The sequence below is a fragment of the Cyclopterus lumpus genome, chromosome 15 (assembly GCF_009769545.1).
Source record: "Cyclopterus lumpus isolate fCycLum1 chromosome 15, fCycLum1.pri, whole genome shotgun sequence".
NCBI classification, from domain to species: Eukaryota; Metazoa; Chordata; class Actinopteri; order Perciformes; family Cyclopteridae; genus Cyclopterus; species Cyclopterus lumpus.
The window spans coordinates 2,262,489-2,274,988 of NC_046980.1; the positions used below are offsets into that span (position 1 = coordinate 2,262,489).

The window sequence follows — 12,500 nt, forward strand, 5'->3', positions numbered from 1 at the left end:
TCTCGTTTATTCTTTTCCGGGTCCCTCTCTCCAGATTCAGACAGTATTACGAGGAGCTAAGCTGGAATAAAGCGCCCCGGCTTCAAATGTTCATATTGTTCTGTTCCCTCTGTCATACAATCTCTCTCTCTCTCTCTTTTTCTTTTCATGTCTTTATTCACCGTCTCACACCTCTCTGTCGTTCCTCTGACGCCTCCTTTATATTTAATCTTCCGCCAGCTCTTGTTTGTTATCAATTAGGAAGCCTCGCTCGCGTCTGATTGGGGGTCCGGGTCCCCTCGGCTGAATTAGCCTCCTCGGCCCTTGGCTCCCTTTTTGAGGCCATTTTGTTGTCGGCCATTTTTTTCACATTTTCCTCCTAACTCTTCTACCGCAGAGGGCAGGCGCCGCACTGTAATTACCCAATCTGTTCCCATTCACACGCTTCAATTTCAGCACCTCCCTGTCCCTCTCGTCCCCCCCGTCCTCCCCTCTTTCCCTCTAAGCACCCCTCCTCTTTTCTTTTTTTTCCTCCGGGGCTACAAAAGCCGGGTTACAATATGGGGGTATTAGGGCCGGGTGCAGGCTCAGCTGGGGGCCGGCTTTAGCCAGCTGAGGGTTATCCACGGCGAGCCCTGAGTCACGGCACCGATGTCCTGTGATGTCGCTGAGGCGGAAGACTTTTGCTCACCACGCTGGGCCCTTTGATGGGCCCTCGGGCCCCTGCACTCGGCCTCGGGAAACCCTGCGGCCACCTCGTCGGCTGCCAGGAGGAGCGTGTGATTCACTCTCCGCTCAATCAATTTAAGAGCTCGACTGTTGCAGGATTTCCTCCTTTTTCACATATTTTTGTTGTTTTTCTCGTCCTCACCTTTTCATTTCAGCATTAACCACGTTCGTTTACATTTAGTCTTTTTTTGCACCACCTCAAAGCGACTGGGAGCTGACCAGTTTGGTTGTTGACAGCGTGCTGGTTGTTGTTGTTGAGGGTCTGTTTCTCATTTACTTCACAGCTGTTCTGGAGCGTCATTGAAAATCCTGAGTGCGTCCTGATTTTCTGTTTTTATTCAATATAAACACAAACCACTTTGATTTTATTCTAATTTTACAGGATAGTTCTCTTTTCTGCCTGGTCTGCATGTATTGACTCCCAACAGCTCATTTTTATTTCTTTTGTGCATTGCATTGTGGGAGAATATCGTGGATCAACAGCACATCTCTTGAGGTTGCCAACATTTCTTTCCAGGTTGCCAACATTTCTTTCCAGGCAAACATTTCTCTCGAGAAAATGTAATTTTGTCCCTCCTTCGTCCATTTATTCGTGAACACACAACATACTCGCAGCAGCGTACGTCCCTCACGTGACAATTAACTTTATTTAAACGAGGGTTTGAGAATTAATTTAAATCGATGAATTGACCTCAGCCTTGCTTTGTAGCCCAGAGCACCTTAAAACAGAACAGCAGTCTGATGCCGTGTGGTTATTAATGAATATATGGCGGCCGCCCTCAGACATCATTTAACAATATAATCTCTCTTTATGGCTCAAACAGAGCGATACAGAGGAAACACGCTGGTTCCCATATTGTCCGGGGCTGATATTGTAATGCGCTCGGCTGGATGCGTTTCTCCGTAAAGAGAGAATGGCGGCGCTTCTGAAAGGTGAACAGCCCCTCGCCTCCTCTCCCACTTTTGCAATGTGACAGATAACATCCTCCCTAGTTAAAAAATAAAAATGGAGGGACGAGGGTGTGAGGGAAGGGGGGTAGCTGGCTGATTTCAAAGTTTTTGGAGGGACCGGCATTTCATCCAACCGGTGCTCTTTCTGATGTCGGGCTTCAAACGTTGGGCTTCTTCTCTCTTCATCCGTTTCTTCTTCCCCCCCACTCACCCCTGCCCCTCCAAAAAAAAAAAAAAAAAACTATTGTCATCGGAGTCTAGATTCATTTTTAGATTAACGTTCACGTTTCTTTCTCTCTTGCATTTCCTTCAAAGGACCTCCATTATGTTGCCGGCGATAAGGGCGAGGTGGTGCTGGCGGACGTGGCCAAGAGGAAAGCCAACGAAATCCAGGCTCAGAACAACGGTGAGAAAAATAAATATTTAAAAAAAAATACTCGTAACGTTTGACCAAAAATGTGACTCGTTATTCACTCCTCTCATCTGAAATGTGAGGCGGCCTCCCCCGATAACCTCGGTAACTCACCCACTCCGACACGCTTTCCATGATATCCGACGCCGGGCGATTTCTGCCCTCAAAGGAGAATTAAACCGGATCGTGTTTGACATATTCATGCAACGAGGCGCACGACCTGTTGCCGTCTTCTTCTTTTTTTTAAAAGCCGATATCGTCTATCGTGGTGATTTTAAAAGTGAGATAGTGAAAATAAGTTTTGGATTTTTATTATTACTTGTTTGTCAAATTAAATGCAACGGTTTATTTATCGAGGTGCATTTAAAACAACAACAAAGAGATTAAATAAAGTCACAGATGTAAACCAGAGAGTGTATTTAAATGAATACGTCAATGTTTCACAACTCACTAAAAATAGAATAAGGCAAATTAAAAACGGCGGTATCTTGCGGTTCCACATTCAGCTTCCTTATATTTGGTGATTTAGTTTTCTCCTTAAATGAACTAAAAAGTGTATCGATATATATATGTGTAGTGATTATAGAGTGTATCGATATATATATGTGTAGTGATTATAGAGTGTATCGATATATATAGTGTAGCAATATATAGTGTAGTGATCATAAAATGTAGCGATATGTAGTGTAGTGATTATAAAGTGTATCGATATATATAGTGTAGTGATTATAAAATGTAGCAATATATAGTGTAGTGATCATAAAATGTATCGATATGTAGTGTAGTGATCATAAAGTGTATCGATATATATAGTGTAGCAATATGTAGTGTAGTGATTATAGAGTGTATCGATATATATAGTGTAGTGATTATAAAATGTAGCAATATATAGTGTAGTGATCATAAAATGTATCGATATGTAGTGTAGTGATTATAGAGTGTATCGATATGTAGTGTAGCGATATATATAGTGGAGTGATATGTAGTGTAGTGATTATAAAGTGTATCAATATTTAGTGTAGTGATCATAAAGTGTATCGATATAAAATGTATCGATATGTAGTGTAGTGATTATAAAGTGTAGCGATATGTAGTGTAGTGATCATAAAGTGTATCAATATAAAATGTATCGATATGTAGTGTAGTGATTATAAAGTGTAGCGATATGTAGTGTAGTGATCATAAAGTGTATCGATATAAAGTGTATCGATATGTAGTGTAGCGATTATAAAGTGTAGTGATATATATAGTGTATCGATATGTAGTGTAGTGATTATAAAGTGTAGCGATATAAAGTGTAGTGTTGAAAAATCAAGTCTTTTAACTCGAGACTAATTAAATACGTTACACCAAAAGGTTTTCGGAGGAAAACCAGCAAAGGCCCCTTCTTTTTTTTTTTGTCGTTACCTCAGGCTGTGCTGCTGCCCTTTGACAAACACTCCCGAAAGCACATACCAGAGGGGATCAAGCCGAGTTCCTGATTACACACACACACACACACGGACACACTCACACACACACACACGCGCACACACACACACACACACACACACAATTCCTCACAGAGGCTTCAAGGGCCAACGGGTGAGCAGAAAACATTCAAACGTGTGAGGGAACTAGATGAACATGTCTGATGAGTCCTTCATTGGTGATTAAAACACACCAGAAGGCAATGTGTGTGTGTGTGCGTGTGTGCGTGTGTGTGTGTGCGTACTCACAGACAACCAAATGAGGCGAGAGAGGTATTTAACTCCACCGTATAAGGTCAGACCCCTCAGGCCGGCTGTCTGTGTGTTTGCCTGTGAATGAAAATGAGCGTTTGTGTAACTATGAGGCCGTTTGCATGCGTTCCTCTTCATTATTCTTTCTAATGTGATGCATAACACACACACGCCTCCTCGTAAGCCTCTTAATTATGTCCTAGATGATTTACCGGCATCACCTGCAGCACGTCCTATCCTTGGACAACAGCGCTGCAGAGAAAGAGGGAGGAAGGGACAGAGGGGGTGAGGGAAGGGGGAGGGATGATGGGAGGAAAGGAGGGAAGGAGGAAGGGGGGAAGAAAAGGATGGAAAGCAGGGAAAGGAAGAAGGTGATGAGACAAGAATATGAGTGAGTAAAGAAAATTAAGAAATTTGTAGACCTGGAGAAGGCTTTCGACCGGGTCCCTCTGGGTTTTTTGTGGGGGGTGCTGCGGGAGTACGGGGTGCCGGACCCGTTGGCACGGGCCATCCGGTCTCTGTACGCCTGCAGTAGGAGCTGTGTTCGTCTCCTCGGTAGTAAGTCAGACACGTTCCCGGTGGGTGTTGGCCTCCGCCAGGGCTGCCCTTTATCACCGGTCCTGTTCGTGACCTTCATGGACAGGATATCTAGGCGCAGCCAGGGGGCGGAGAGGATCCGGTTCGGGAGTCTCGGGATCGCCTCTCTGCTGTTTGCGGATGATGTGGTCCTGTTTGCCTCCTCGGACCGTGACCTCCAGCATTCACTGGGGCGTTTTGCAGCCGAGTGCGAAGCGGCAGGGATGAGAGTTAGCACCTCCAAATCTGAGGCCATGGTGCTCTGCCGGAAACCGGCGGATTGCTCCCTCCAGGTGGGGGCAAACTGCCTACCCCAAGCGAAGGAGTTCAAGTATCTCGGGGTCTTGTTCACGAGTGAGGGTAAGGTGGAGCGGGAGATCGACAGGTGGATCGGTGCGGCTGCAGCAGTAAAACAGGCGCTGTACCGGTCTGTCTTGGTGAAGAGGGAGCTGAGCCGGGAAGGCAAAGCTCTCCATTTACTGGTCGGTCTACGTTCCAACCCTCACCTATGGTCACGAACTCTGGGTCGTGACCGAAAGAACGAGATCTCGGATACAAGCGGCCGAAATGAGCTTCCTCCGTAGGGTGGCCGGGCTCAGCCTTAGAGATAGGGTAAGGAGCTCGGACATCAGGGGGGAGCTTGGAGTCGAGTCGCTGCTCCTTCGTGTCCAAAGGAGTCAGCTGAGGTGGTTCATCTAGTCAGGATGCCTCCTGGACGCCTCCCATTAGAGGTTTTCCGGGCACGTCCAACTGGTAGGAGGCCCCGGGGAAGACCGAGGACACGCTGGAGGGATTATATCTCCCGGCTGGCCTTGGAACGCCTCGGGATCCCCCAGAATGAGCTGGAAAGTGTTGCGGGTGAGAGGGAAGCCTGGGTCGGCCTGCTGAACCTGCTGCCACCGCGACCCGACCCCGGATAAGAGCTGATAATGGATGAATGTTTAAATCTAACGATGCATGAATATCTATCTCATGCAATCCGCCCGTCTTTTTTTAAAACTTTTGACCGCAGTTGTCAGCGAAAGAAGACAAAAGTTTTTCCTCCTCTGGTTGTATAGAAGTCTATGCTTCATGTGTTAAAGCTGCATTCTCTCTCCTGACCACCAGGGGGCGACTCCTCTGGTTGTATAGAAGTCTATGCTTCACGCGTTAAAGCTGCATTCTCTCTCCTGACCACCAGGGGGCGACTCCTCTGGTTGTATAGAAGTCTATGCTTCATGTGTTAAAGCTGCATTCTCTCTCCTGACCACCAGGGGCCGACTCCTCTGGTTGTATAGAAGTCTATATAAATGACTCTACTTCTCTTGATGTATTCCCTCAGTAAACATCGTAAACATTAGTTTTTGGTCTCAATCTCTAGTTTCAAGTCTTCTTCAATACAGCGTGATGTTCATTTAGTGAATTATGGTTATTTAAGTAAAAAGTACAACAGAGTGTGTGTGTGTGTGTGTGTGGCGAGACACCTGTTCACTGAAGCCCTCTGCTTGAAGCGAGCCACTCATTATTTATGAGCTGGCTTTTCTGCTCCATTCTCACACACACACACACACACACACACACTTAGACATAGGCATCAGTTTAACCGTCCCAACGACTGTCTGTGACACGATGTTAGTATGAGTGTGTGTTTCAGTCAATCAAACTCTCACTGAAGCCGGTCAAGAGAAGATCGAAAACATATTTTCCATTGAGAATAAACGTCACTGCCTGTCTTCAATGAAGAAATGAACATTATGACCATATTTGAAATGCGGCGGAGTGGCGTAGAGACCTGTCAATCACCTTGTAGCCCCGCCCTAAAGCATAACCTGCTTTATGGTCTGATTGACTCTAAATCACAGGTGTCAAACACAAGGCCCGCGGGCCTGCCATGTCCTTTTATGTGGCCCGCGACTGCTTGAAAGACGCATGATCACCATTTCTTATTTAAAATATGTAAGAAAAGAATCCTGTGCTTTTATTTTGAAGGTGCCGTCTGTTCGCTCTCCTTCGTGCTGCGAAAGAGAAGCGAACTCTCGCGTCGCTTTACTTGCGTGAGTTTACGCGCCGGAATGTTTGTGATCATTCGCGCCTGAAGCGCCGGAGAGGAGGCGTGGGAGTATTTTATTAAAGTTACTGAATAGTTATGTTGTATCACCTCGTTTCCTTAAGGTGCACTTTGGGCTTTTTAATTGGCTGTAAAAGGGAATATTTATAACTAGTTTTTTTTTGTGCACACTTTGACATTCTTTACTATCTCAGGTTCAAACTGCACCATCTTTTCATTAAATACATTTGAGAAGTTTAAAATGTTCCTCGAGGATGAGGGTGGGTCCGGCAGCCAGTAGAGAACCACTGCCCCAGACCAGCCCCAGACCAGTAGAGAACCACTGCCCCAGACCAGCCCCTGACCAGTAGAGAACCACTGCCCCAGACCAGCCCCAGACCAGTAGAGAACCACTGCCCCAGACCAGCCCCAGACCAGTAGAGAACCACTGCCCCAGACCAGCCCCAGACCAGTAGAGAACCACTGCCCCAGACCAGCCCCAGACCAGTAGAGAACCACTGCCCCAGACCAGCCCCAGACCAGTAGAGAACCACTGCCCCAGACCAGCCCCTGACCAGTAGAGAACCACTGCCCCAGACCAGCCCCAGACCAGTAGAGAACCACTGCCCCAGACCAGCCCCAGACCAGTGGAGAACCACTGCCCCAGACCAGCCCCAGACCAGTAGAGAACCACTGCCCCAGACCAGCCCCAGACCAGTAGAGAACCACTGCCCCAGACCAGCCCCTGACCAGTAGAGAACCACTTCCCCAGACCAGCCCCAGACCAGTAGAGAACCACTGCCCCAGACCAGCCCCAGATCAGTAGAGAACCACTGCCCCAGACCAGCCCCAGACCAGTAGAGAACCACTGCCCCAGACCAGCCCCAGACCAGTAGAGAACCACTGCCCCAGACCAGCCCCAGACCAGTAGAGAACCACTGCCCCAGACCAGTGGAGAACCACTGCCCCAGACCAGTGGAGAACCACTGCCCCAGACCAGTAAGACAGTTATTTAACAATTTGTTGGAGTAGTAACTATTATACATTATGTTACATTATATATTATATATTTATACAGTGTTACAACCGGCCCTTTGAGGGCAGCCATGATGGGTTTTTATTAGAGGGAATGCTGATTTAAATATCACAACATCAAAGAGGAAAAAAAAAAGTGTTTATTTTTACGGTGAACGCCTTTTTTTTCACCTTGATAAAGGAAATAATTGAATTAGTAAAAACCACGATATATAATGTATGTTGTTATTAAAACATGGCTCCTCAAAGCAAGACAGAAAACCAATATTTGTTCTCCATTATGGGATGTGTGCATTTGTTCTCCATTGTTCTCCATTATGGGATGTGTGCATTTGTTCTCCATTGTTCTCCATTATGGGATGTGTGCATTTGTTCTCCATTGTTCTCCATTATGGGATGTGTGCGTCTCACAAATACGTTTCGGCGTCAAGAGAATTCAGGACGATACCTGCTGAGGGAACGCACACGTCACCCACGGGTGTGTTTGAGCGTGTCAGCGCGTCATGCATTCGTACTCGTTTTTGTTTATTATTATTTATTTTATATCGATATATCACAACAACACATTCAGAGGCCCTCCGCGCAGATTAAACATGTCGCTCGCATGCTTTCCAAACACTGGTTCCCACGCTGCAGCTCCAGGAACCTTTTGGCTCCAGACCGACAATGTTTATGTTTGAACACACGCACACAGACACACACACACACACACACACACACACACACACACACGCACGCACGCACACACGCACACACACTAGACTCTGTTTGTTCTCCGTCAGTCACACACTACAGCTCGTATTCAAAACGACCCTCGGAGACATACATGTTTGTGTAAATATGTGTCCTATATGTGTGCAGTTGGGTGTGACCCACCGCACACACACACACACACATACACACACACACACACACACACACACACACACACACACACTCTTACACAAAACCAGACTGTACATCCTCCTAAATACAGAGATGTTGTTTCGCTTGCAGTTTCGTACTAAATGGCCTCCACGTTTTAAAGTATGTTTACTATGTGAAGCAGGTTGCATTGTGCATATATATATATATATATATATATATATGCAGCTTATGCTTTTTTCTTAGTAACCTTAACAAGACGAGCTGAAACGGGTCGTTTGGAAACGTCTGTTTCTTTTATAACTTGTTCACTGTGGAAATGTTTGTATTTTTTTTGTTGGCTGACACCGAAACCTGTAAACCTCATAATCTTGAATGTGAGAGTGATGAGTTCAGGTACAGCTGGGAGCTTCCTGCTCCTCCTCACTGAGCGGAGATGTCGGATCAGGAGGGTTACTTTCCTGTGGAGTTATTCCAGGCACGTCCAACTGGGAGGAGACCTGGGGGGGGCATGGGGGGCGGATTATCTGTCCCACCTGGACTGTCCCCCCCCCCCCAGGAAGAGTTGGAGGACACGACTGTGGGTGTTTGGGCGTCTTTGCTTAACCGGCTGCCAGATGAGGATAATTAGCAGCGGGCGGACTGATGGAGGAATAACTGGATGGATGCCAGTGTGCTGTTGAAGCGGTTAAGGGCTTTAATGCCTTGCTCAAGGGCAACTTGACAGCAGTAGTTTGCAAGAGAGGAATTGAAAGTGGAACAGTCGTTTTTACAGGTCGGTTAAACAAAGAGGACATAACGTGTTGACTAGCGAGCTTTTAAGGTGCTGATTCTTTTCCCCCTTGTACACAGCCAGGCTAGCAGTTTCCCCCTGTTTCCAGTCTTTATGCTAAGCTAAGCTAACTGGCTGCTCGCTGTTGCGTTTTCTTTATCTGACCCATTTAATATGACCCCGGTTCACACCTGTATTGAACTTCCTGGTAGCACAGGAAAAAACAAGCAGCTGGCTAACTTAGCTTAGCATAAAGACCTATCAACACCTTTTATATATATATATATATATATATATATATATATATATATATATATATATATATATATATATATATTTGTTTTAATATATTTTTATATATATATATATTTTTTATATATATATACTTTTATTTTTATATATATATATATATATATATATATATATATACAATTTAAATAAACTAGGATCTAGGCCATCGCTGCCCCAGATAATTTTATTTCACTTCAAGGAAATCATAGAAACAAGTTGATTTGAATTGGAAAGAAGAAACATTGGAAAAGCAAATCTTGTGATATTATTCACTTGTTTCTTAAAAAGAAAAGAAAACAAGAATCAATCACAGATCTCGTGGCTCTTCAAGGTGGAAGTCTTTTTCTATGCACCTCGTCTCATATTTATGTGCATCCATTGTGAACCCCGATGAACAGAAGATTCAGCCTTCACACACACACACACACACACACACACACACACACACACACACACAGCTTAGGAACGGTGCCTTTTCATAACGGCGTTGGAAATGGCTTCTAGCCGTCTGGCTGACGTGTGCGTTGATTCGGGGAGATACGCCGCTGTGCGTCTCTTTTCTCTTTTCTCTTTCGGAGGGGAAGCCAAGTTGTTTTCGCCCGATCGCGGCGTCTCCCCCTCACAAAAGGCCCGACGTGACAAAGAGACAAGAGCTTTTATCCGAAGATCCACTTCTCCACCTACTCGCTCCTTTTTCGTTGCGGTGAAAAGCCCATTAGCTCCGGTGTGTTGAAGGAGGAAAATAAATAAAAGTGTTGTTTTTGTGTGTGCTGTTTTTTTCTTCTCCGTTTGATGCTCCGATCCAACAAACCTCCATCTCTCTCTCTCTCTCTCTCTCTCTCTCTCTCGCTCTCTCTCTCTTGTTTGACTTCTCGTCTCGATTCAGGAACTTTACCAGGCATGACGTGTTCACCATGAAGACGTTGAATGTCGACGTGTGGCGTCCGGATTAGCGACGGCCTCCCCGCTCACGCACACGACGACATATCTATAGCGCCGAGTGAAAAACGAGAGACGGCAATCTGACTAAATTAAGGTGCCGATGCTCGTTTACGAGCCAACGTTTTGATCTCGGGGATCTTTATCGGGCTTTTGTCAGGTAAACAAAACGGAACATGCGATATTGAGGCGGACGGAAAATTCCGCGTGTACGCAAACGCACTCGATGCCCAGGTGGCTGTGTGATCCGCATAATTTTTTTTTTAAATCACGGCTAAACTAATCAGGACGGTTGTTCACCCCGAGGGGAGTGAGATGTACTAAAACACTGAATGAGACCGCTGAAGTGTTTTAATCTGTCAATTTGGAGTTAAAGTGCATTAAAGCAAAAATAACGTCATTTTACAGAGTTTTATTTAGATTTTTTTTTTTTCATTTTTTTGGCACGGCAATTTAAATTTAGGAAAAGATTATACAAAATATATAAATTCTATAAAATACACACGAGTTGCTTAAATTATCTGAACTACAACAAAAGATTCAAATGTGGACAAAAAAAAGGGAAATATTGGGGAATATTTGTGATTAATCTTTCTTTTTAAGTAAAAAAAAAAAAAAATGTCCTCGGAGGTGTTTGTTTTCTCTTGTGTTGTTGTTTTTGTTGTTGTTTACTGTCCACCACGTTGTGTTTTTTGTTTTTGGCACGTGGCCGAAACATACGGCATCTTTCCCTCTCCAGCAGTTTTTGATTTTGTGTGTGTGTGTGTGTGTGTGTGTGTGTGTGTGTGTGTGTGTGTGTGTGTGTGTGTGTGTGTGTGTGTGTGTGTGTGTGTGTGTGTGTGTGTGTGTGTGTGTGTGTGTGTGTCAGCAGATCCTCTGAGAGGGTTTGGACAGACGGAGAGGAACCAGAGTGCATCAGGACCTCCGTACCCAGAAACTCCCCAAACACAGTGAGTTGTGTGTGTTTTAAAGGAGTACTTCACACACAATGAACACGTGTATATAAACTCCTCCCCGTGTTACCTTGAACTCTGAAGAAGTAAATGTACCTGTACTTGTATTATCTCTTTTCTAGTCTTCTGACCACTCAAAGCACTTTAACACTACATGACATCATTCACCCATTCACACACTGATGGGAGGGGCTAAGGCTCCACCTGTCCATCAGGAGTAGCTAACATTCACACACCGTAGGCACAGCTACGGGAGCAATTTGGGGTTGGAGCCCGGGATCGAACCACCGATCCTCTGATTGAAGGACGACGTGGGTGTTTTATTAGCGTCTTTTAAATAAAGAGTACTAGTTTAGTTTGAAGGTTGGTAATCTTGGTAAAGCAAGAAAACACCAGATCCTGAGATGTTCTCCAACTCTTCCTCTCGCTCCATAAGTTTCTAAACATAGAAAGTCGGCGCTTCAATCCTCCAAAAGACACGATAATTATCACCATTATTAACACGAACGGCATTCTGAGCGTTCGATTCCTCGTAGCTGACAGGAAGCAACGAGAATACCCCCCCCCCCCAACACGTTTTGGTAAGGAGAGCGCCGAGCCTCCCTTTGACTCGCCGTCTCGATATGAATCGTATCGGGGAGCGTCCGTGGCTGCGACGTTTCAAAATGTCAGAGCCGCATCGGTTTCCGGGTCTTTGCGCTTCCCGACACGCCGGAGCCACGTTTAAAGAAACGCCGGCGCAGTCCATTTGTTTCAGTCTCACTGTTTCAGATTTGTTTTAATACACTCGAATGACATGTTGAAACGGCGTGACTAAAGACACACTGGAAGCTGCTGTCTCTTTGTCCACACACACACACACACACACACACACACAAATAAAGCCATCCACGTCTCTATGGTCGTGGGAGGGGCATTCCTTGTCATACCCGACTAACATATTGGAGTATTTATATGGGATTTGTGTGCATTAGATAAAAAAAAGGCACTCTTGTTCTTTTCATCCTCATCGGCTTTTCATGGCTGTTTGACTGTAACACTGATGACTCTCTGCACCCCCCCCCCATTCCCCCCCCCCACACACACACACACACACACACTCTGCCTTTCTCTAAGCCCCCTCCATCCATCCCAAATCCCTTCCTATCAGCCAATTTAAACAAGCTGGGTCCAGAGAGAGAGAGATGCTCCGTCTTAAGCTCTCTCTTTTTTTTTTTAAAACAGTAAAAAGGAGCGAGGGATGGAAATAAAG

At 45.4% G+C, this 12,500-nt stretch overlaps 1 protein-coding gene across 2 annotated transcripts in view; it reads left to right on the forward strand.

Moving 5' to 3' along the window:
- Nucleotides 1-12,500, forward strand: part of wdpcp (WD repeat containing planar cell polarity effector) — a 70,376-nt gene that overhangs the window by 53,275 nt on the left and 4,601 nt on the right. For both annotated transcript variants that reach the window (XM_034551592.1, XM_034551591.1), the window contains 2 exons: nt 1,975-2,065; nt 11,167-11,245. In XM_034551592.1, the coding sequence (XP_034407483.1) occupies nt 1,975-2,065; nt 11,167-11,245 (170 nt within the window). The remainder of the gene's footprint in view (nt 1-1,974; nt 2,066-11,166; nt 11,246-12,500) is intronic.